This window comes from Pelodiscus sinensis, chromosome 10 (genome assembly GCF_052426305.1).
Source record: "Pelodiscus sinensis isolate ZL-2025 chromosome 10, ASM5242630v1, whole genome shotgun sequence".
NCBI classification, from domain to species: Eukaryota; Metazoa; Chordata; order Testudines; family Trionychidae; genus Pelodiscus; species Pelodiscus sinensis.
In genome coordinates, this window is record NC_143061.1 from 29,425,964 (window position 1) to 29,451,369 (window position 25,406).

The 25,406-nt window shown below is 45.4% G+C and overlaps 1 protein-coding gene across 1 annotated transcript in view; it reads left to right on the top strand.

The window, feature by feature from the left end:
• Positions 1-22,585, top strand: part of MINDY4B (MINDY family member 4B) — a 36,113-nt gene extending 13,528 nt beyond the window's left edge. The window contains exons 4-11 of the mRNA XM_089780994.1: positions 3,968-4,062; positions 4,693-4,858; positions 5,290-5,355; positions 5,956-6,026; positions 7,157-7,229; positions 12,648-12,821; positions 19,464-19,644; positions 21,328-22,585. Coding sequence (XP_089637120.1) covers positions 3,968-4,062; positions 4,693-4,858; positions 5,290-5,355; positions 5,956-6,026; positions 7,157-7,229; positions 12,648-12,821; positions 19,464-19,644; positions 21,328-21,467 — 966 coding nt within the window. The 3' untranslated portion in view covers positions 21,468-22,585. The remainder of the gene's footprint in view (positions 1-3,967; positions 4,063-4,692; positions 4,859-5,289; positions 5,356-5,955; positions 6,027-7,156; positions 7,230-12,647; positions 12,822-19,463; positions 19,645-21,327) is intronic.
• Positions 22,586-25,406: the final 2,821 nt, after the last annotated feature.

Consider the following 25,406-nt stretch of genomic DNA (forward strand, 5'->3'; position numbering starts at 1 on the left):
ACCGTCGAAAGAAAAGCCGCATTCTTTTGATTTAATTTCGAAAGAACGCGGCTGCAGTCTAGACGCAGGTGAAGTTTTTTCGAAAAAACCCCTGAGTCTGGACACAGCCAAAGTGCAGAAGTCCAGGAGCTGACCTTGTCCATGAATACAGAGGCAAAGAAAGCATTGAGTACTTCAGTTTTCCCCACACCATCTGTCACTAGGTTACCTCCTTCATCCATTACAGGCCGCACACCCTCTCTGATCACCTTCTTCTTGTTAACATGCCTGTTGAAACCTTTCTTGTTATCCTTCACATCCTTAGCCAGTCGCAATTCCATTTGCGCTTTCGCCTTCCTGATAACCCCCCGGCATTCTCGAGCTATATCTTTAAACTCCTCCCTGGTTATTTGTCCAAGTTTCCACTTTTTGTAAGCTTCCTTTTTGTGCTTAAGTTCACCAAGGATTTCCCCTGTAAGCCAGTCCGGTCTCCTACCATGTTTGCCTCTCTTGCTACGCGTCGGGATGGTTTCTTTCTGTGCCTTCAATAAGGCTTCTTTAAAATACTGCCAGCTGTCCTGGACTCCTTTCCCCTTCATGTTAGCATCCCATGTGATTCTGCCCATCAGATCTCTGAGGGAGTCAAAATCTGCTTTTCTGAAGTCCAAGGTGTGTATTTTACTACTCCCTTTTCTTCTTTTGGTCAGGATCCTGAAATCTACCATCTCATAATCACTGCTTCCCAGGTTGTCACCCACCTCTACTTCCCCTATTAGTTCCTCCCTGTTTGTGAGCAGAAGGTCAAGCTGCGCATGGCCCCTGGTCAGATCCTTTAGCACTTGTGTCAAGAAGTTATCCCCAACATTCTCCAAAAACTTCCTGGATTGCCTGTGTACTGCCATATTGGTTTCCTAACAGATGTCAGGGTGATTAAAGTCCCCCACGAGAACCAGAGCCTGCGATCTGGCAGCTTCGCTCAATTGTCCAAAGAAAACCTCATCTACCTCATCCACCTGATTCGGTGGCCTGTAGCAGACATCAACCACAACATCACTGCTGTTGTTTGCTCCTTTAAACTTAACCCATAGACTCTCAACAGGTTTTTCTCCCTCTTTATACTGGAGTTCAGAGCAATCGTAGTGTTCTCTTACATATTGCGCAATTCCTCCTCCTTTTCTCCCCTGCCTGTTCTTCCTGAACAGTCTATACCCTTCCATGAGAGCGCTCCAGTCATGTGAGTCATCCCACCAAGTCTCTGTTATCCCAATTAAGTCATATTTCTTGGACTGGGCCAGGGCCTCCAGTTCTTCCTGTTTGTTGCCCAGGCTTCTCGCATTAGTGTAAAAACACTTCAGGTAACCAGTTGATTACCCTATCTTCTCCATTCAAGACAGGGGTCCTTTCTTGCTCCTTCCTCTCTGCATTTCTTCCCGGTATCCAACTTTCCCTCTCCCTTCAGGGTTTTGGTCACCGTCCTCCGACGAACTTAGTTTAAAGCCCTCCTTACTAGGTTTGCAAGCCTTTCCGTGAATATGCTCCTTCCTCTCTTCGTTAGGTGGATCCCATCTCTTCCTAACAATCCTTGTGCCCGGAACAGAGTCCCATGGTTGAAGAAACCAAAGCCCTCTCTGCGACACCACCTGCGCAACCACGCATTTACGTCCTCAATTCGACGATCCCTGCCCAGTCCTTTCCCTTCAACAGGGAGGATGGACAAGAACACCACTTGCGCTCCGAATTCTTGGATCCTTCTTCCCAGCGCTACATAATCCGCAGTAACCCGCTCAAGGTCATTCTTGGCCGTATCATTAGTTCCTACGTGGAGAAGCAGGAAGGGGTAGCGATCTGAAGGTTTGATCAGCTTGGTAAGCCTCTCAGTCACATCCTGAATGCGAGCTCCCGGTAAGCAGCACACCTCTCGAGATTCCAGGTCCAGACAGCAGAGGGATGGTTCAGATGTCTCCTTTTTTATTTTTAGATCATGCAAGATCTACTGGTTATGCCAAGGTGGCCTTTTGCCATACTTTCTATCTTTCTTACACAGCAGACTAGCGTGCTTTTTGGGCCCTTAATAATGTCTCTTTGAGAAACTGCCAACTCTCTTCAATTGTTTCCTCTTAGTCTTACTTTCCATGAGACCATACCTACCAGTTCTCTGAGTTTACCAAAATCTGCCTTCCTGAAATCCATTGTCTCTATTTTGCTGTTCTGCCTTCTACCATTCTAAGGCTTAGAATCATTAAGTCTATGATTTCATGATCACTTTCACCCAAGCTGCCTTCCACTTACAAATTCTCAACCAGCTCCTCCCTATTTATTAAGATCAAATCTAGAACAGCTTCCCTCCTAGTAGCTTTTTCAACCTTCTGAAATAAAAAGTTGTCTCCAATGCAGTTCAAGAACTTATTGGATTGTCTGTGCCCTGCTGTGTTAGTTTCCCAATAGATGTCTGGATAGTTGAAGTCCCCCATCACCATCAAATCCTGAGCTTTGGATTATTTTATTAGTTGTTTAAAAAAAGCCTCATCCACCTCTTCTGCCTGGGTAGGTGGCCTGTAGTAGACCCCTAGCATGACATCACCCTTGTTTTTTACCCCTTTTGGTCTAGCCCAGAGACTCTCAAACACATCTGTCTTCTACGTCCATCTCCACCCTCCAAAGCTGTGTCTAGACTGTCAAGTTTTTCTGGAAAATCAGTAGCTTTTCTGGAAAAACTTGCCAGCTGTCTACACTGGCCGCTTGAATTTCCGGAAAAGCACTGATGATCTTATGTAAGATTGTCAGTGCTTTTGCAGAAATACTATGCTGCTCCCGTTCGGGCAAAAGGGCCAGTGTAGACAGCACAGTACTGTTTTCCGCAAAAAAGCCCCAATCGCGAAAATGGCGATCGGGGCTTTTTTGCGGAAAAGCGCGTCTAGATTGGCCACGGATGCTTTTCCGCAAAAAGTGCTTTTGCGGAAAAGCATCATGCCAATCTAGACGTGCTTTTCCGAAAATGCTTTTAACGGAAAAGTTTTCCGTTAAAAGCATTTTCGGAAAATCATGCCAGTGTAGACGTAGCCCAAGTGTATACATTTTTAATGTATAAGGCAACACCTCCTCCCTTTTGTCCCCACCTATCCTTCCTCAGTAAGCTGTACCCTTCTATACCAATATTCCTATCATCTATATTATTCCCCCAAGTCTCTGTGATACCAACAATGTCATAGTTTAGTTTATTTATTAGCACTTCCAGTTCTTCCTGCTTATTACCCATACTTCTTGCATTTGTATATAGGCATCTAAGATACTGATTTGACTTTGCCTTCCAGTTCTGCCATGTCTCTCCTTTTTCTCTGCTATTATAGCCCATGCTCCCTCCTATTTCTGACCTGTCTCCCAGGTCTCCATGTTCTTGCTTATTTAGGCCTCAGTAGTACTTTGCAGCAAGCCCTAGGTAAGGAGCTACAGAGCTACCCCCAAGGAATCAGATTGCATTTCAAATAATCTGGTTCCTCAGGTGCTCCACTCACACTCTGACCTGCCTGCACACTGCATATGTGCAGGCTGATCTGCACACTATGCACCATACAAATAGCTGTAGCCAGGACAGGAGAGTAAGGGACACATCTTCCCGGCATAGGGATATAGCGAGGGTCAAAACGGACCTTTCTTAGATAGCAATTTCCTATTTGTAGGCTCAAGAAGTCCTCTCTATTTACTTTTCCATGTATCTCCATAGTTTTTAGTAGCACAATAGCCATTCTGAAGGCTGAGACAAGCTAGACAACTTACTAACACTAGCACGTGACAGCTGAAACTTTGGTCAGAGATTCAGCTAGAATTAGTTTAGCATCAAATCCACATAGCACATGCTAGTTTTGTTGCACTAATTTATGGGTTTTGTGGTTGGTCTTTTATGGTTATGTGGTTGGTCTTTTATGGTTGGTCTTTTATGGTTTTTGTTGCACTAATTTATGGGTTTTGTGGTTGGTCTCTGCACTTCCAGGGAGGAGCAAGAGTAATTTTGATGGCTGTACAGGTGTACATCATTAAACACTGCTTGTTTGTCAGAAACAGAGAAGAAAATGTTCCCTTCCAAAGGTAAGAAAATGTACTTCTCCCCTACCCCCTCAAAAAAACTTAATTACTTAAATTAGTGGGACATAAACAGAAAGAATAGTGATGTCCTATATGTTATACAGAGATAAGTCTATGCTCCGTTATGCTGCTGGAAATCCAAGTGTGAAGAGCAGAACTTGGACTAAAAGGCAATTGGGATAGCTGTGTACAGATGCCCCTGCTATAAAGGCAGATCTTCCTTTCCCTAGCAATGGCAGATTCCAACTGCACTCTAAGGGTGTGTCTAGACTACACTTTTTTTAGAAAAAAAGTGGCCTTTTTTCGAAAAAACTTCACCTGCATCTAGACTGCAGCTGCATTCTTTTGAAAGTAAATTGAAAGAATGCCGCAGTTTTTTCGACCACAGAAAACCTCGTTTTACAAGGAAGAACACTTTTCAGCAAACAGTGGCCAGCAGCTGGGCTAACTGCACTTATGCTGATCCTTTAGCTCAGCTGATAAAAAGCCCAGTATGACCCAGTCTATGTTTAGACTGCTGACCACTAAGTGCTGAATCAGGACTATCTGTGTATACACAATACCTAAGAGCTTTCCTCTAAGTTCAGCTGCCATTGTCATGCCTCTGACATTCTTTTGTGTCCTGCATTGCAGTTTGTGTGAAATGAGCCAAACAGAACAAGAAAATGCTCTTGCAGAATCTCTGGGAGATATTCTGTGGACAGCAGGAGAAGGTCGGAAAGCCACTGTATGTCTTGTCTCAACTGATACTTATTTTACACCCGATATCGACTACAACGTAGATAACTTGACCGAAAGAGTAAGAAGATATTTTTATAAACAAGATTTGCAGAAAAAAAATGGGTTTTTTAAGACAAATATAAAATCTAATAAATCTGTGCCCTCCCTTATGATACATTACAAATTATAAGCACTTTAAAATCCATGTCACAGCTGGAGCTCTGAAAGGCATTTTTATCTCCTCGTAAAGGCTTTATATGAATCCAGAGGCTATAATTCCTTGATTAACAACTACGATTTCCTCCACCCCCAAAAAGGAAAAAACAAGTTAACTTTATTACTATTTATTTAGTTATCCTGTATACAACTGAATACCTTTGTTCATGAAGTCATATTAGACACCTATATTATTCTTTTGCTTCTCTGAAAGAAATATAATAGTGGGTTGAAAACTCCACTTTTAGATATAATTCATGTCTCCTATTTTTTTCTTATGTTCCTGACTTATAGCTCCAGCTGTTTGAATTCTATGAGAAAGAAGCAGCTCAGAAATTTATCTGTGATCATATACAATGTGTAAGTGAGGAATAAACAAATTTCTTACATTGAGTTATTTTGTTGCTTCCCATCCATCCTTATTTCTTTTATAAAAACTGATTTTGTAGTCAGTTTATAATATTGTATTTAATGTGATCTTCAGACTCTTAATGAACAGATCATTAATCATTTTTTATTTTCAATATAGTAAACTGGAACAATACATTAGTTAGCCTCATCCTGCTCTTAGTGAAAATAATGGGAGTTTGGCCAGTGATTTCAATGGGATCAGGATAGTCCACTCTATGTAATGAGAAGCTAAATTTTATGTCAATGAAAAAGAGGATTGCAAAAATACAAACAAATTAAGTAACTAAAATAACTTGTTAAAATCTGCATACAAAGAAAACAACAACTGGGAACAACAACAAAAGATTTCTATCATTCCTTTTTACCTTAATAAGTCAGTGGCAAAGCTCTCACTGGCTGCACTAGCAGCTCATGCATCTGGTTCAGTATTTTATTCTAAGAGTCTAGTAAAAAGTGCAAGGGATACCAATCTGAAGAGTTAATAGAGGAGGTATCTCAACCAATCACGGGTAACTGCCATAATTCCTTTTTGTGGTTGTTGTTTATCAGTTCAAAGCTGAAGGAAGCCATGGAGTGATCTTATTTGTATATAGCCTGCTTTTCTCTAGGATGCTGGAAAGGTAAATTATGTCTTTCTTTTTTTTAAAGCCTACACAAGTTTAGCAATATCTGATAATGTGGTCTATTTCCTTATGACATTGGAAGGAAGGAGGAGAGGGAAGACCAATTAGATCTATAGAAGGAAAAACTGCACTCTATAATACCAACTCTTATCACATGGATAGTGGTGATAGTGACTGAAAGTCAATGAGATATAGACACCTAAATCACAAAGGGGTTTGTCTACACTCGAAAGTTATACCACTTTAACTATACTAATATAGATAAATGATACAACCCCTATTCCTATCCTGAGAACAGATACAATCCATGCTTTAGACCAGTATAGTTATTCCCATGTAGGACAGAGAATAAGATGTATTGATAAAAGGCACTTTTATACTGAAATAACTGCATCCACACTGGGAATGTAAAATCACCTTTAAGTAGTTAACTGATAAGCCAATTAAACATGGGCTAGCACCTCAGATGGGGACTGCTCCTACCGGGTTGGAGCATCCCTACCTGTGGTGGGCTTCCTAGGGCTGGAGAATTCCCTTGCCTGCGGTGGTGGAGGGTGGGCTACTCCAGCTCCCATCAGCTAATCGTAAATGGTCAACCTCACCCACTAAGGCTGAGGCTTACCAGTTAACTGGTTAATCTTTCACAGCCCTAATCCACACAATACTTGTATCCATATTGTAGATTAAAAAATTATACCCTTCTACACCAAAATAGTTACAGCTATACACAACTGATGTGTAGTCCAAGCCTTAGGCCTTAGCGATACCCCCACTAACATTCCTGTTCAATTCCTGAAGATAGGTATTAGAATTGTTAATAATAGCTATTAGAAAAAGTTAGTGATAAACCAGAACCAAACTTTGTCACCCAAACCTACATAAATCTTGGAAAAGTGTGGATCTGTGTCTAAATTTGAATTTTGCATCAAGCTCCAACTCTAATAGAAGTTAAACTGGGGTGTAAAAATATAGCTAGGACACCACTGCCATGCCTGTAATAAAGGAAAACAAAATAACCCCGAGAAACATACTGCAGTTTTAATTTTTCTTTACAATCACATACTGATGTACAGTTATTCCTGTCATTCTGCTGACACCACAATAATACGTTGTGTTTGGCTGCACAGACTCCAAGAAGACTTAGACTTCACAACACCTCATCTGTTACAATTCAGTCTTGGAAACTTCATCTGTAGGCAGGTAGGACATGTGATTTTTTTTCCCTAAACGGTTCTCAGAAAATACATGTAATCAGCTTACCTAACATTCACAATTGTTAATAAGACCTACCTAAAAGTAGATGGCTTCACTTCCATATGTGATCTAAAGGTATTTCTAAAGCTTTAGAATTGCATTTTACTAATTGACTGTCTTAACATGGGTGTATGCATTTTAGGTAGGGTGACCAACTGTCCTGTTACTCTCGGGACAGTCCCGTATTTGTTCCCGGCGTCCCAACTATTTTTTTTTTTTAAACGGACACATTGACCCGTATTTCCACTGCAGCAGGGGGCAGGGAGGAGGCACCAGCGCTCAAGAGCTTCAGCTGCCGAAGCCCCAAGCACCGGCGGCTCCCCACCCTGAATGCTGCAGGGCTGAACTTCATCCCTGTAGTGCAGCAAGGCGAGCAGGGAGATGCCGGCACTCGGAACTTCAGCTGCTGGAGCCCCAAGCACCAGTGATTCCTCCCCATTCCCAATTGTGGGGCTGTAGCCCTGAGCACTGGTGGCTTCTCCTTCCCCCACAGGGCTGGAGCCTTGAGTATTGGTGGTTCTCCCCTGTTCAGGGCTGAAGCCCTGAGTGACAGCGCCCCCCCCCCCCCCCCCCCGCGCAGGGCTGAAGCTCTGAGTGCTGCCCCTCCCCCTGCAGGGCTGAAACCCTGAGTGCCAGCACACACACACACACACACACACACACACACACACGGCTAAAGGCCTTAGTGCCAGCATCCCACTCCCCCATAGGGCTGAAACCCCAAGTGCTATCAACCCCCAACCCCCATTTTGGGATAAAAGCCCAAGCCCCAGCACCGCCCCCCCCCCTTGTTGTCCCATATTTGGCATGGGAAAATATGGTCACTCTAAGTTTAAGTCAGTTTTTATTATTGGTTCAATCTGATCAGTTTCAGGAAGACTTCATCAAGAACTTCCCAACCACAAAAATATTTTTATTATTTCTTAATTTCAATTTAAAACATAAAAAATACCTGTACATCATCTCTAGGTGTCATGACAACAATTAAACTTGCAATTACACACAAAAAAATCACCACATACCAAAATACACTAAGAAAACAGAACAAACCAGCTAGCAGAAAGCAGATGCCAGGCCCTGCTAACAGGGACAGTTGCCCTGGAGCCCAGCAATTGAAAGGGGCCCAGGGCTCATGGCCATCACTGCTGCTACTAGGGCAGTGGTGGAGGCCAGAGCCATGGGCTCTTTAAATTGCTGCCAGAGCATTGCTCCACATGCTTTGTGCGGTTCTGAGGGGGGGAGCTGTGCTCTGGGGTTTGAGAAGGGCTGGCTGCCACAGCTGCACCCCTTCCACCCAAGACTCCACCCCTTCTAGGGGCATGGAACTGGGCTCCCCCCTCTCCCCCCACCTTGCCCAAGGGCTCACAGAGGCTGTTGGAGCCTCTGGTAGATGCCATGTTTGGCACAGCAGCATACCCCCATCCCACCCCATTCAAAAGCCCAGTTTCTGTACATGCCTATCAAACAAATGATTTTTACAGTTCATGGTTCGTACAAGTACCATAACTAAGTGTTGGTTTCCTAGAATTTGAAACATGAATGTGACCCATGATGAAGATGATTTCCTATATCATTTGATGGCTGAGGTAGAAAAACAGTCATAACTTTTACTGTGCTTTGTTAAAAGGCAAATATTAGGTAATAAAAAGTTATCGGGCAGATCCTCATTCAATGGAGGTAACGTGAGTTTCTACCAGCGGAGAGTCTGGCACCTATTTGCAGAGAAAAGCAGCAGATTACTGTGTGCTGGATATCGATGTCCAGAAATGACAATGAGGATTAAGAGCCATCATTATGGCTTTTACTGTTGCACAGCACTGTGTTTTATTGCCAAGGGCATTGCCGGGCTTTGTAAAGCTGCAGGCATTCTCCTGACATCTGCTACAAGGCTTTCATTAGGCATTTTTCCACTTCCCAGAATTATGCGGCTTTAGGGGCAAAAAGTCATAAAAACAGGAAATTAAGCCTAAAAACATGCATAATTAGAAAGGATCACAGGACAGCAGGCCTGTTTTAGATTTACATTTTTTCAAAAATAGGACCAGTTTTAGATTTTTGACAAAATGCAAAATTGCTCACATGGGAAACATTTCAAATGTAACTGCAAATATTTTTCCCACCACTAGATAAATGTATCAAAAGGCATCAGAAGTACAGATCACCTACCTTCAATGCACATTAAAGGCTAATAGAGAAGTACAAGCAGGAGTTAGAAGAAAGAGAAGAGAGAGAGAGAGAGAGAGAGAGAGATGCTTGCGCAGCATAAAATAAGTTACAGTTAGTTGTGGAAAACATCAGAGACAAGCAAGATTTCAGTGCTCAGGATTCAGAACCATAGCAATTGCTTTTCCTCTCTGAGCAGGGCTGTCCTTGGTCATATGCAGCTGCTTAGGGCACCCAAAAATCTTGGGCACCAAACTTCAAATACCCCTACGTAGCTGTGTGTGCTGTTGTGCTACCAGTGGCCCTGACCACCATCAGCTGGTCCCTCTCTGGCCCAGCCCTCTCCCCCAGCTGCCAGTAGCAGGGCTGCCTTAACCCTGCCCCCTTTCCTCACCCACATTCTCCTATAGGCCAGGAGGCCACTGAGCTGAGGTCTCCCTCTTGCCACACCTGGGTTGGAGAGGAGCTCTCAGCCTCTCTGGCTCCGCCCTGGCTCCCAGGAAGCCCTAACTCCTGGCAGGATCCACACAGAAAGGAGGGGGCCACAGAGGAAGCCCCAAACTATGGAAGGAGCCCCACAGGGAAGAGGGCACAAGGGAAGCCCTGAGCCCTGACAGAAGCCAAATGGGGGTGGGGAGGCCTCAGATAACTTGCATAGGGCTGCATACACTGTACAGAAAACCCTGTCTCAGAGGACACTTGCAAAACAAATAAAAATGAAAAGAGAACAAAATAGCAAGCACATCCTAGTGAAGTAATGAATGGCAACCTGTTTCAAGCAGAAGTTTGTGTTTTGCTGCCTGCCCGTATTTTGCTTAATTAATATAACGAATCCATCCCCATATTCCCATAGACACAATGGGGTTTTAACTGCTGATTATACAGTTTTGAAACTTGCATCAAAACAAGCATGGTCTAGCAGAATGAGCATTGGGTTTGGCAGCAAAGCTTCTGAGTTCTGTTCCTGGCTATACCACTGACTCCTACGTCTAAACTTGCCGGCTGTCTACACTGCACGAGTGTTGTTCTAGAAGTAAATTTACAGTAGAGCATTGTGAAACAGGGCTTCTTCTGGAAGGGATATTCCTCTGCCCAAGAGGAATAAGCCCTCTTGCACAAGAGCTCTTTCAGAAGAGGCCAGTGTAGACAGGCAACATAAATTCCTTGCGCAAGAAGCCCCTATGGTTAAAATGGCCATCGGAGCTTTCTTGCGCAAGAGAGTGTCTACACTGGCATGGATGCTCTTGTACAAAAGCACATCTCTTGCGCAAAAGCACATGGCAGTGTAGACGCGCTCTTGGGGAAGAGTTCTTGTGCAAGAAGCTGCCAGTGTAGATGTAGCCCCTCTGAAACCTCTTAACCTCGCTGCTTCCCAGGGGAGAGAGCCAGGGCAGCAGGACTGCCATGCCTCGGCCTCACCCTCCCTTGTGGCTGGGGAGAGAGTCGGGGCTGCCTATCCCCAGAGAGAGGGGGGGAGTTGACAAGTGCAGCAAGCAGGGGGAACAACCTCTAGTAATACTTTATTGGCATTTAGATAAAATATCTAAATGCCAGTAATAATACTCAGATAGATGTGTATGAAATCATGCTTGTGTTACACTTACTCTATATAGAGATAAGCAAATTATAGCCCATGGACCGCAACCAGCACATCAGACCTCAAACCTGGCCCTTGAGCTCCCGCTAGGAAGTGGGACCAGAAGTTGGCTCCACTCCAGTACTCCTGCTGGGTAGCAGGGTTGGAAGCTTGCCTTGCCCTGCTCCATTCATGCAATGGGTCCTCACAGCTCCCAGAAGCAGGGCAGCTCTGCAGCTCCCAATGTCCGGGAACTGTGGACAGTAGGAGCCTGCAAATGGGGCAGTGCACAGAGCCCTGTGGTCCCACCTCCACGTGAGAGCGGGCGGAGGGATGGGCTACAGCTTCCAGGAGCCACTTTTAGCCCAGAGTCTGCACCCTTGAGCCCGCCCTGCACTCCAACCCCTTCCCACATCCCTGATCCCCTTCCCACCCTCCAGACCCTTTGATCCCAGATCAGTGCACCCTCCTGTACCCCAAACCAGTGCTCCCTGTAAGCTGTGCACTTATGTGGCTGCTCAGGAGAGATTCAGATGCTGCCCAGCTGATTAACAGAGCACTCACAGATTGTTTTTTTGTTTCTGCTGGTGATGCACATTCACACATGCCTCGGTGCACATACAAAATTATTCTGCACATGGATGAAAAAGATTAGAGGGAACATTGCCCCAAGCCCTTCATCCTTAGCCTCACTCTCAAGACTGCACCTCCAGCTGGAGCCTCACCCACCCGAGTGCTCCAACCTCCAGCCTGAGCCCTGATCCTCCTCCTATCCCCCGAACACCTCCTGTCCATCCCGTAACACCGGCCTGCACTCCAAGCCCTCATCCCCAGCCCAACCCCAGAACCTTACCCCAAGCCACAACCCTCACTTTCCCTTATGCCCTAGGGTATGTCTACACTTGCACCCTACTTCGAACGAGGGATGAAAATGCAGGCATTCAAAATAGTCAATGAAGCGGGGACTTAAATATTGCGCGCTTCATTAGCATGATCTCACCGGCGCGTTACTCCGATCAACAGCTGTTTCGAAAGTGAAAGTGCACGCCAGGATGCGTTAGTTTGAACCAAACCCCTTGGTTCGAACTAACGTTACCCCTCAAAAAAATGAGGAGTAACACATTAGTTCAAACCAAAGGGTTTGGTTTGAACTAACGCATCCCGGCATGCACTTTCACTTTCACTTTCAAATCAGCTGTTCAGTGGAGTAACGCACCGGCGAGATCATTTAAATCCCCGCTTCACTGACTATTTTGAATGCCTGCATTTTCATCCCTCGTTCGAACGAGGGTGCAAGTGTAGACATACCCCTACAGACCCTTTGGTCCCAGGCCAGTGCACCCTCCTGCACCCTTACCTCCTCATTTCTGGTTCCACCTCAGAGCGCACACCCCCAGCCAGAGCCCTCATCCCCTCGTGCAACCCAACCCCCAATTTTGTGAGCACTCATGGCCATCCATATAATTTCCATACCAAGATGGTGCCCTCAGGCCAAAAGTTTGCCCATTCCTGCTCTATAAAGAGAAATATAGAGCTATGGAAAAGATGAACAGCAGCATATAATTCTAGAGAGCAGTTTCTGCTCCACTGTCTACAAGTGTAATTGTAGGTCATTCCCCCTGCAGGCAATTATCAACGTCATTTTAACAGGAAGAGCAAGTCCACATGTGTTTAATGGGTTCCAGAAATTGACCAGTGAAGGTGGAGTGCAAGAACTATTGCATGGAGTCCTGGCCCGCAGTGATGTAGGCTATTTACACTGGAACAAGGAGGAAGTGGAGCATGGCAGACCCCTCCAGGTGAGAGTGTATGCAAATCACTGAGCTGCACTGACACTCCTGTGCTCAGAACCCCAGGGCTTCAGATTGTTACAGTGGGTACATACACTGGGTGCTTGTCTTCACTGGGAAGTAAAGGTGGGTTCTTAATCTGAGTTAGATAACTTAGGGTAAAATGCTAACTAGGAAGAGTCATGTGAACACTGAAAACTGCCTTAGGAAGGTTCCTATGGAGTAAAAAGCACAAGAGTCAGTGAGGGTGGGGGCCATGTCATGGCATTGGGAAAAGGCAGCAGAATGAGGGAATAGGCACCATTGATTAAATAAAGAATTTGAAGGCTGGGTATGTACGGGGTTACTGTCTCTGTCTCATGCCATCATGCCATGCAGCTAAAATGTGCCAACAGTGACACACACAAAACTACCCTAAATATAGGGATGCAAATGGGTAACTGATTACCTAGTAAACATCAGCCTTACCGGGTGATGCTGACTAGTAAATGGTTAACCAGCACCCAGCCTGGCTGGAGCAGCCCCTGCCTGCAGCATGAGAAGGGCAGGGGGCGCGCCAGCCCAGCCAGGCTTGCACCACACCACAGCGTACTGTGCCGTGAGCAGGAGCACCGTGCTGCACTGGACATAGTTTAAACAGGTTAATATTTAAAACTGGATTTTATATCCTACATAAAAATAAATCATAGGCACATAAACTGGGCAACGCTGGGTAGAAAGTCAGTGGAATGAGTTAGAGGAGGGACTGGGGGAAAAGGAGGAGTATGCAAAGGAAACATGGAAATACTTTCTTGGAAAGCCATCTGAACTATTGCTGACATTATCTACAATGAATCAAAATGCAGCCGGGCACAGTTAGCCAGGCCCACACCACACTCCACACACAGCCAGCACAAAAGGGCAATGGATGGCCCCACAGTCCTGGTTACTGCTAGATATAGATAGCAGCACTCTCAGGCTATGTCTATACTACAGGCTTCTTGCGCAAAAAGCTTTTTGCGGAAGATCTCTTCCACAAAAACTTCTTGCACAAGAGTGCGTCTACACTACAAAAGCGCATCACACGTCCACACTACAAAAGACTGCATGGACACTCTCACAAAAGGAAATTCTGATTGCTATTTACAAACTGGCCACCAAGGCACCTGTGCTTTTTTCGATTGCCTCTTTTTGTGCAAAAACTGCTGTTCCCCGTCCCCACACACCTTTTTGCACAAGAGCTCTTATTGCTCATAGAAGAAGGAATACCTACACTGCAAAAACCCCTCTGTTCTTTTGTATTACTTGCGCAGAACACTTGGACACTCCGCGAGTTTTTGCACTAAAATGACAATTTTTGCACAAAAACCTCTGTAGTGTAGTCCTAGCCTGAGTCTACAGCTCCTACACTTTTCCACCCTCCTCTCCATACAATCCCCAAATCTAGGTGCCCATATGCCAAATCTTTAAGGTACACTCCTGCCGTGTGTGCAATCCTTGCTGCATCACAGGAGCTTCCACTGATATGGCTAAAACAATTATACTTTGCTCTGGTGGCTTCACCACCAGCCTATCCAAGGAGCTACTCCATAGGTTCAGTGCTCCGTATTCTTTTCCTTTGTTCCCTATGGGATTTTCAACCACACCCTTGTTTACTCCACGGGAGATCAACCCGTGTGCTCAACATGTTGCCTTGCAAACTCCAGGGCTTCAAAGCTATAGCCTTGAGTAACACATCTAACACAGTCATCAGATTGGCTGAAGCATGAATGTTTCACTGATGAGAAGAGTGAAGACAATATGAGACAGCTTGATAAGCTGCTTGAAGAGTCTTTTAGTGTCTTGGGACATTATTTCAAGAGCTTGAGTTACTAGGACCCAGTTCTAAATCTGGAAGCCTCAATACCTTTGTGGACCTGGGCCAAGGTTTCTGATATTAGTTCCCTTTTTAAGACTGAAATATTTTCATAGATCCAGTTATTGCAGAACAAATGCAAACATGACCCTCCAGGGTTAATTGCACTTATCCAGAGATGTTGTCCTTTTTTTCTTTCCTTTTATGTGTTACTATCATTGTCATATTCTTTCTTGAGGCTTATGTGTATCAATAGAATAGTAATCATGTCAAACATGACTTACATGACATTGCTGTCCAATAGTTTCGATTGCATTACTTTCTAGAGAGCATAGAGAATACTTTTTCACCCACCCCAAACAACAAAGAATACACAATCGTGAAAAATTAAAATTGTTCTTCTTATATATATAGGAGATTAACTCTGGCATTTGAGGGTGTAAATAATCTCATATGTATTTTCTAATCAACCACTACTGTATGGATATGTTTGTGGATTAAAGTCTATAAAATGATTAAGAGTTTCCTTCTTCTTCAATACAGGCAGTCCCCGACTTACGCGGATCCGACTTATGTCGGATCCGCACTTACGAACGGGGCTTTCTCGCCCCGGAGGTCGGGGCGAGAAAGCCCCGTTCGTAAGCTGCTCCGGTGCCCCTGGTCTGCTGGAGACCGTCTCCAGCAGACCAGGGGCACCGGGCGGGTTCCCGCGCTTCTGAGGCTTTGCCAGAGCAAAGCCTCAGAGGCGCGGGGAACCGCTGCTGCTGCGGCTTCAGTCTGGGTGCCTGTGGTCTGCTGGGGACGGTCCCCAGCAGACCACAGGCACCCAGACTGAAGCGGCAGCAGCGGCGGTTCCCCGCGCCTCTGAGGCTTTGCTCTGGCAAAGCCTCAGAGGCGCGGGACCCCCCCGCGGCTGCGGCTTCAGTCCGGGAGCCTGTGGTCTGCTGGGGACCGTCCCCAGCAGACCTCAGGCACCGGGACTGAAGCCGCAGCCGTGGCAGGGTCCCTCGCCTCTGAGGCTTTGCCAGAGCAAAGCCTCAGAGGCGCGGCACCCTGCTGCCGCTGCGGCTTTGCTCCCCGTGTCCCTGGTCTGCTGGGGGGGGGGGGGGCGCAGCTAGTGTGCTCCCCCCCCCCCCAGCAGACCAGGCTTTTGTTTTGGACTCTGGGGCAGAGCAGCTGGGGCGCTGCCAATTGGTCCTGCAGCGCCCGCTCTGGGCACTACTGGACCAACCCGGCAGCACCCCAGCTGCTCTGCCCCAGGTCCTGATTCAGCCGCTGCTGGTCAGTTTCAGCAGCAGCTGAATCAGGACGCCTGGGGCAGTGCAGATGGGGTGCTGCTGGGTTGGTCCAGTAGCACCAAGGAGCGGCGCTACTGGAGCAACCCAGCAGCACCCCAGCTGCTCTGCCCCAGGCGTCCCCAAGTCAGCTTCTGCTGAAACTGACCAGCGCTGACTACAGGAAGCCCCAGGCAGAGTTGCTCTGCCCCGGGCTTCCTGGAATCAGCTGCTGATCAGTTTCAGCAGCAGCTGACTTGGGGACGCCTGGGGTTCTTAAGTTGATTCTGTATGTAAGTCAGAACTGGCGGTCAGTTTCAGCAGTGTCTGAATCTGGACGCCAGTTCCGACTTACATACAGATTCAATTTAAGAACAAACCTACAGTCCCTATCTTGTACGTAACCCGGGGACTGCCTGTACTTAATTCTGCCTGACAGAAATTCTGCTCTCAAAGTGAGGAATTATTTCATCTCTAGTGTGGCCATATCTCATTTCACCTCAGTAAATCATCTTTATACACCGGGCTTAATTTTAATGGCCATTGGATGCAGGCTGTTTGTCAATCAAGCACTGGTCTGAGACTGCCAAATATATAACATATGACATCAGAGTCCAAACATAATGGAAAAAACAATAAAAGCAAGGTTCAAAGGCCACATCCAGAGATATGAAATTTGCATTCCCCACGTGACACTCACAGTAGTCTGCTGAGAGAGAGAGATCTTCCCTGAGGGGCCAAGTACAGCCCTGGTGTAAGCAGACACAGCTCCAACTAAGTTTATGGATTTATGGCCTTCTATAGCATGGCTGAATTTGGGCTGTTCTCTTTAACAGCAGTATCAGGTCTGTATGCGGCAGGGGTGTATGAAGGGTGCGAATGCACCCCCGTGATTTCCCAAGTAAGCATGAGGGGGCTCTGTTAGGGCAGTGGATCCGCCTCTCGAGCTCAACTCCCTTCTTTCCCACAGAGCAGGGAGCCCAAACTTGCGCTTCATCCTTGCCTTTCCTCCCCTCCCCAACCCTCGGCTCCAAGGCTGACGCACCAGCACCAGCTTCACACTGGGGCAGGAGACAAAGCACTGACCTCACTGAGCAATCCAGCTCATGGGGAAGAAGCACTCTCCCTTCTTCTCCCAGGCTGGGGGAACAGCAGCGTGCAGGTGCACTGTTCGGAGGCTTTCCCTACTGCTCCCATTGGTTGGAATCCAGTCAATGGGAGCAGCAGGAGGTGGTGCCTGGGAGTGGCACAGGGAGCAAAGGCAAGTAAGTGCCCCCTCCCATTCATGCCCAGACCCCCGCACTCCAGCCCACCCATGCATCCCCTACCAAGACACCTCATCCCCAGCCTGCTCCTGAACCCTCCCCCCAGCCAGACACCCTGCATCCAGCCCACTTCTGCACCCTCCCCACTGGCTAGATACCATATCCCCAGCCTGTTTCTGCATGCTCCCTTATTCCTGTACCCTCCCCGCAGCCAGACATCCTACTCCCAGCCCGCTCCTGCCTCCTCTCTTACTTCTGGCCACACTGCACCACAGCCTGCTCCCACATCCAGACCTTGCACCCTCACCCCCTCCTTCACCCCACCTTCTGCCCAGATCCTGAACCCCCATTCCTTTCACTGGTAGCCCTGTCCCACACATTTTTGTCCCAACCTCAGAGCTTAGGGGGGTCCACAAAATCCATTAACCCTGAAACCCCAGAAGAATAAATCTTCCCTATGGGAAGCCCTGAACCTCAATCTTCCCTGTCCCTCCCCCTCCCCAGGTGGGGCTAGATGGCCAGAGAAGTGAAGTGTTTCTGTTGGGGGCCACATCAGTGAGGGTTGGAGGTCTTGGGGGGGGGGTTGTGAGTCAGTGGCCTCCAACCCAAAAAAGATTCCCCAACCCTGTCATAAATAGAGAAAACATGGGAACCTTTTGCGTTAGACATGTCTCAGGCATAATTATGTAATTAACAGTGAGTTTCCATTAGCAACTGGTGGTCCACGGAAAGGCTGCATTGAGCCAGGTGGGCCACAGGCCAAAAAGTGTGAAAACGACTGTGTTAGGGGGATGTGAGAGCACTGTGTTGTAGGGGGAAGGATGAACTGGGCTGGTGGCAGTGCAGCAGGGCCAGGGGAACGGCGGCCCCCTTCCATGAGGAGCAACCTGGGCCCGGCCCTGCTGGCCGAAAGTCCCATCCACACTCACCTGGCACTAGCCCTGCCAAGAAGGTAGATCAGCAGCAGATAGATAGAGGCAGCTGAAGGAACGGGGAGCCATGGCAGCTGTGCTGCCCACCATGATCCCAGGAGATAATTTCTATAAAACTTTTATTACTGTATGCATATGTAGTGTGTTATAACAAAATCATTTTACCAATCACTGTTTCCACTCATTTTTTTCATTAACCTCTCTACAGCACACTCATTGCATGACTATTTTGAACTCCTTTATATATAAAAAAACTGCAAAAATAAAAGCACCCCACACACAGAAATTCCAGCATATGGGCCTGAGTATGTTACTGCACTTTGTTCCATTTAAAGAGCACACCTTTTATTTTTCTAGTTTAGGTTATAGGGGCACATTCTGATTTCACTTACTCCTGTATAAATCAAGAGCAACGTATCTTGTGTTTCATCATTATAAAACCTATATGTAAGTAAGTGGATTGAGAATTATGCCGAAGGAAGTGCTTGGGTATTTGCCCGAGTGTAACTGAGATCAGAACCTAGCTCTGAGGTTTCCATGAAAAAACATCATAAAGCAGGTCCTGAAGGATAACGCAGTGCTCCGACTACCTGGAAACATACTGGACTGGAGAGTTCATTGCTACTCATGGGGAGTAGACGGCATACTCTTAGGAAGACTTTCCTTGTTACAATGTTCAGCTCTTCAAACCCAGCTGAATATATCTTCCCCTCCACGGTCACACCACATCATACCATTGTTTGTTTTCTATACTTCAGGTGCTCATGTCAGTCGCTGATGTTACCATATAGAAATACTGGCAGAATTGCACCAGTGTTCAGAGACAACTGCACAAATGCACTTTAGACTACAGAATTGGGTCCACGCTTCGTTAAACTGGCTATAACCTGATCATTATCTCATCCTATATTAGACCATTTGGAGCTCCATTATGTCAGTGCTATTTTTAAAAACTGATTCCCCTAAATATATTCCCAGGCATAGGATCTACTGGAGGCTTTTTATTTCACTATCCATAAAGCAAAGTGCACTTCTCAAGCTCAGACCCCCAGCTGCTGTAAATCAATTGACATGAAAGCATGGGTGAGGATGTCATCAGCACTGGAGTTCAACTTGCAACATAGATCATTCATACTACCTTGACTTATTTACTCATTTCCTGATTAAAAGGTATCTATGGAGATATTACTAGAGGAAATGGACAGTAATACCTTATAGTAACTCTGTATTCAGAGCAGTAAAACTGATGTACCTTTAAAGCAACACAGACATTAAGTGCCTATTAATAAATGAGAGTATGTTTTAAATATCCTTCTCTCCCCTTCTCCCCCCCTCTCCCCCTCCAGGTTGGGAGCATGCTCAAGACTCCTAAATTACCCATCTGGCTGTGCAAGATCAATGGAACATACAGTGTTCTTTTCAGCACAAACAGGCTGCTGTTATCTGACTGGAAAATGGAACACATCTTTGACCTTTACTTATATAATGGGCAGCCATCACAGAAAACAACGATGCATCTAACAATAGGTGGGCATTTAAGCTTATCAAAGGAGGGTGTTTAAATGTGTGTCTCTGTCAGTGTTTAATATTAATGTGTTCATGTAGTCTAGGGAAGATACAGCAAACAACAGTGCATAAGAGAAGGCCCAGATCAAAAAGCTGATTTTAAGAAACATAATCAGTTGGGTGGGGATAATGTTCCTGAACAGAAGTTCTACTATTGGAGAAATGTCTAAAAATATTGTCAATGGAATTGATCGTTTTTGAATCAGTACAATACATGACTATCAAGAATCCTCCGAGATGCTGAGCATCCTTGATACCCACCAATATTAAAAAAAAATTGAGAGCACAGCACCATGAAGAACTGGGACCATGTTATTATTATTACATGTACTACAGTAGTGCCTTGAGGCTCCAATCAAGATCAGGGTCTTACTGTACCAAGTGCTATAGATACACGCAGTGTGAGACAGCCTCAGGCATACAGAGTTCAAGTTTCAATAGACCAGGGTGGAAGAGAGGAAGTATTATTATCCACATTTACAGATGGGAAACTGAGGCACAGAGAGATGAAATGATTTGGCCACGGTTAATGGCAGAGCTAGGAATTGAACCCATATCTCCTGAATCTCATTCCATGGACTTAATCACGAAAGTGTCCTACCACAATGTAACAATGCCACAGATAAAATCCATGATGTTGCAGTCCATGGGCCACATCCTACATTTGTGTCTAATAATAGGTATAGTAAGGCAGGAGAGCACAGTACTACAATTACCAGTCTGCTGCTACTCTGCTGCACTGTAGTCCCCTGAGGCCAAGCCTTTTGGGTTATAGCAGTTTAATGGAGCTGGAACCTGGATCTGCAGGAGGTGGCTCAGTGACTGTCATTCTGGTTGGCTGGTCGCTAGAATTGTGATTGAAGGATTATACTTCATTCCATGCACCATGTTGTAATCCCACCACCCTGTGCCCCTCACTGCTATATAAAAGCCACTATGGAAAGTGATGCCTGCTCTGTTTTAATAAACTCTATATCCTGAGTGTTGCATGCTGCTGCAGTGCAGGCTTTGCTTTATTTTCAGTAAGAGTTTTCCAAACACAGCTAATGGCTGGCACAATAACCCATGGGAGAGCAAGACTTCATTCTGAACCATTTCACTGAGTTTGTAAGCAAGTAATAGCGACTGATGGGAAGGGCTTTTCCACCCTGTTTATGATCAAGGGGAAGGATTGAGAGCCTAAGGGCCTTTAACATAGCAGGTCTTAAATTGACACCCAGAGGTTATATTGTCAGCTAGGGTCAGATTTTTAGGGTCAGAGGTTCTCATTCATTTTTATACCAAGAGTAAACGTTGCATGTCCAAGTGCCTGGCTTCCTGAAATTCTAACCCCCAAACAGAATGTTCAGAATAGCTGCCTCTGAAATTACAAACTCTTGGAAAGCAAGCAGTGCCAACCAGGATCATTTCAAACTGCATATTGCCATGAGTCTAGCGGTCCATCTGCTAGAGCTGCACTTGCCTAACAGTTCTAGGCCAGCACTGCATGTAGAAGAGCAGGATATTACTACATGGCCCCATTGGGCTTCTGATACAGAATTTTAAAATCTGATCAGTGCTTGAAGGGAGCAGTCAATGGAACTGTAGCAATGAGACGCATGTGGCTGGGAGGTTTTCACTGAATCTGGAGCATTGCTCTTTCAGACACGCATTCTCATCATTGGGAGAAGCATCACTGGGAAGAAAGTGATCCAGAAAAGAGATTTCCTTCTGTGGAGATGGCCATCAGAACTAAGTGGGAAGGGGCAGCCATCAGCTGGAATGGGGCTCTCTCATTCTTCTGACGAGACTGCATGCATGTGGCATCCGCTGCCGCGACGGGCGCTGTCAAGTACTGACGTCCACTGACGAAGAAAACGCTTTGTTACCATTAGAACAATCTTTAGCCTCTTAACAGGATTCGCATCTTAGACTGACATTATGTCTACTGTGAATCACTTTGCATTTGGTTATGAATTATCATTCACAAGACTGGAGAATTCATTATGAAACTGTTTCAGACTATACAAGAATTCTAGGAGGGGTGTCATTTGTGATGCACAGACACACACTCATCACTACTGCAGGCTGAAAAAAGGGTAAGGCAAAAGGGGAGCATGGCCTAGCTAGGGGCACGGCCTCAGAGAGGAGGGGAAGAGTAGAGGGTGGGGCCCCATGGCAAGGGCAGGCTACTAGGCACCCAAACACACACACTAGAAGAGGCTGGTGCCACCCCTGAGCCACTGGCAGATGCGGAGCAGTGCCACAGGACATCTGGGACAAACTCTGTCCTGGCGTTATTCAGCCCAAGACATGGACTTGAACTCTGCCTTCCAGGACTGTCTTACTCAAGTCAGACACCCTATTCATATATTGTATGCAGCAACTTAATCTGTAAGCAGAGTCTCTACCACTTGGGTAATTAAAAAGTTTAACTATTTCTAAGGAATCTCTATTTCTGGAACAACAAAACCCTGACAACTAACCAAGTTCTCCCATAATAGGTATGGAGGAAATAGAAGCTGGTAGTCCTCGCCAAATGAAACTATAACAGGAAATTAATTTCTGCTGTAAGTTAATTTTAATTATGAACACTTGAATTTCCCCATCATTACAAGATTTGGACTTTCCTGACAAAACATTATGCATATGACAATTTCTTTATAATTTTGGTGAAATATAGAAATGAGACACTTTCCCCTTAATAGCAGTGGGTCTGAACCCCAGACAGTTAGCAGCAGTCCCTTAGCTCTCTGCCTCAGAAGGTGCAGCTCACAGCACTGAAGGGTTAGTTTCATTCAACCCTTTTGAAAACTACATTTTCATTTGGAGACAGGAATATGTCAACATGTCAGTGGTAGGGCTGTGCTATACAACTGGTGACTGATTCCTGCCTCTGATACCCAGACACTGACAAACCAGAAACCAGAGTATTCTGCATTTTACAGTACACTTTCTCTCAGTTTTCTTGTCATCCTTTATGTCTTCTTCTGGGTACAACACACAGAAATATTCTACTTATATATATATAAGCATGTAGATATTATATAATGTGACCTAGCTGAAAATGTAAAAGTAAAAAGTCATATGATATTAACTGTTCAATGAAACAAGATATTGCTCGGATCAGAATGGTGCCCTTTGATTGTGTGCTCAGACAGTACAGTATAAAGGTGAAAGAACTTTGCATTACTGAGAATAATGTGCATCTATTGAACACAAATAAACTATTATGAATTAAACATTGTTACCAATAAACAATAATACCCTAAAACACCTGCTCTAAATAATATTTACTGCAAGCAATTTTATTTAAGCTCTCCACAAGGTGGTGCTCCTACAGCTATTGATTTTCCCTTCACTTCAGGAAAAAAATGTACAAAAACTCTCACATGGGAATCTGAGTACTTTGCCAAAAGCAATATTCAACTATTTGTCAAGTGAATTCAATGATTTTAGTGACCATGGGACTGATAATGTGGGCAAGCTCTGTGCAATATTCCCTGTAAACTCGGGCAATGCTTATGACTTGTGATCTGCAAACAACTCTCCACTTCCATTTTGAACCTGGAGCACCTTCCCAAACACTGCTCCTCCAGCCACCCCTTTCCCCTCATTCAAATCCCCTGACCCTTTATCCACCCCCCCTCACCTCTGCCTACCTCTTCTCTGCTGTCTTGCCTAAAAGTAATAAGAAAGGGGGAAAGGGGAACAGAAAAAACAAGATGTGCGCACGACTCACTGAGCTGAGAAACCACATGATCTCACTGTTTCCCTTTTCTTTCCTCTCCCCTCCCCACACCTTTGTATCTGTTTATATCCCCCTTGTTGCATCATGTCTAATCTAGGCTGGACTCGCCTCTGAGCAGGGGCTGTGTCTTCATTCATTTCTCTGGGGTGGCAGCAATTTTTGGAAGCTCTAAAAATAACTAATCAACCACACAAGATATGTTGAGAGGAATGGCTATTAGCTAAGCCTGCTTGGAAAAACAGATGTGGAGATTAAACAGCTCTGACTGCTCAGAGAAATTCTGCATTCAAAAGTTTAATCACAATTAAAATAACTGTGACTTTCTACCTTTAGCACAGAAATTTCTTTTAAACCCCCCTTCCCCCCCCCCCCCACCCGAACCTGAAACAAGCTAAGGCTCCAGACCTGTTAAGACTCACACACCTGCTTAACTTTACCCAGGAGTAGTCTAGGCAGCCTGTTCTTCCAGTTTTAGAACTGCTTTGTTATCAGGAGAGCAATCCTGCCAACAAAGCAGCATTCACACATGCACTTGCCCCAGCAAAACTTTTGTCTTGGCGGGGAAGGGTGTTAAGCATCCATGAAGGACAAAAAAACATGAATGACAAAAATTGTGTCCATCAATTAGCTTCAACAAACTGGAAATAGAAAAACTATTGTATTAGAAAAGATTTGTTCTAGTAGCTGAAAAACAATGATGTTACAGAAGCTTCCGGGGGTAGCGGAGTTAGTCTATACAGGATAAACTTAAAAAACCAACAAATAGTCCGGTAGCACTTTAAAGACTAACAAAACATGTAGATGGTATCATGAGCTTTCGTGGGCACAGCCCACTTCTTCAGATGACCACCATCTACATGTTTTGTTAGTCTTTAAAGTGCTACCAGACTATTCGTTGTTTTTTTAAGTTTATCCTGTACAGACTAACTCCTCTGGACTATTTGTTGGTTTTTTAAGTTTAATGATGTTACAGTGTATTATGGAAATAATAACAAGTACTACAAGTGCTAGAGTGCATCCAGTGTACTGCGTAGGGCCCCATAAATCCTAAGGAAATCCCTGTGAAGATTATTACGAACTGGCTTTCAAGAACTGGATGTGAATTCAGCTTTCTGACTACCTATGGTTCATGGCACAGCCTAGTCCAGTGGTGGGCAACCTGCGGCCCGCAGGTCAAATGCAGCCCATCGGGGTTCTATGTGTGGCCCGCCAGATATTTTGTTTACCATTGCCCATATGCAGGTTTCCCACATTCCACTAGTTTCTGGCTGCATAGTTTTTCTTCCTACTGATAGTACTCAAGTGACACACATGTAAAGCAAAGGCCCATAAAGTGATGTATATGCTGAATGTGGATAACATTAACTGTGAGAGCTGTGCGTTCCCTCTGCAGCCAAAGAGCTGCTATGGTTCAGTCAGCACACCCTGCAAATCCTAAATACACAAGCGCTGTTAGCAGAACTACCCTATCCCGGGAAACTGTCTTGGTTACAACACTCTTGTGGACCACTGTGATGAAAGAGGGTCACTAACCCAGGTTATTCATTGCTGGTGCAGTCAGAGCCCAGTACAACACAGATGGGTATTTCCCTGACTGTTCTTTATAAATTCTGTTACATAATAGCAGCTAGCCACCTCACAAATTGCACTGCTAGGCGATACTGCAAGGATTAAGTAGGTGATCTCACTTGGGGTGAAATCCTGCCTCACTGAGAACAGAAGTTTTGCTGTTAGCTTCAGTTGGGACCAGGATTTTACCCCTAGAATTCAATTCAATGCTTTTGTAACAACATCTTACACAAGCTGAAGGTGAGGAAACAGTATCCAGAAAAGTGCAGGACTGAAAGTCAGGAAATCTGGGTTTCCATTTCTATCACAGACTTGCTCCTGGATATTTGGCATCTCCATGCCATCTGTAACATTGAAGGGGGAGTAACAGGTCTGTTTCTAGAGGGTAATGTTTGCCAGGAATGTTTACATCCTTGGTCAGGAA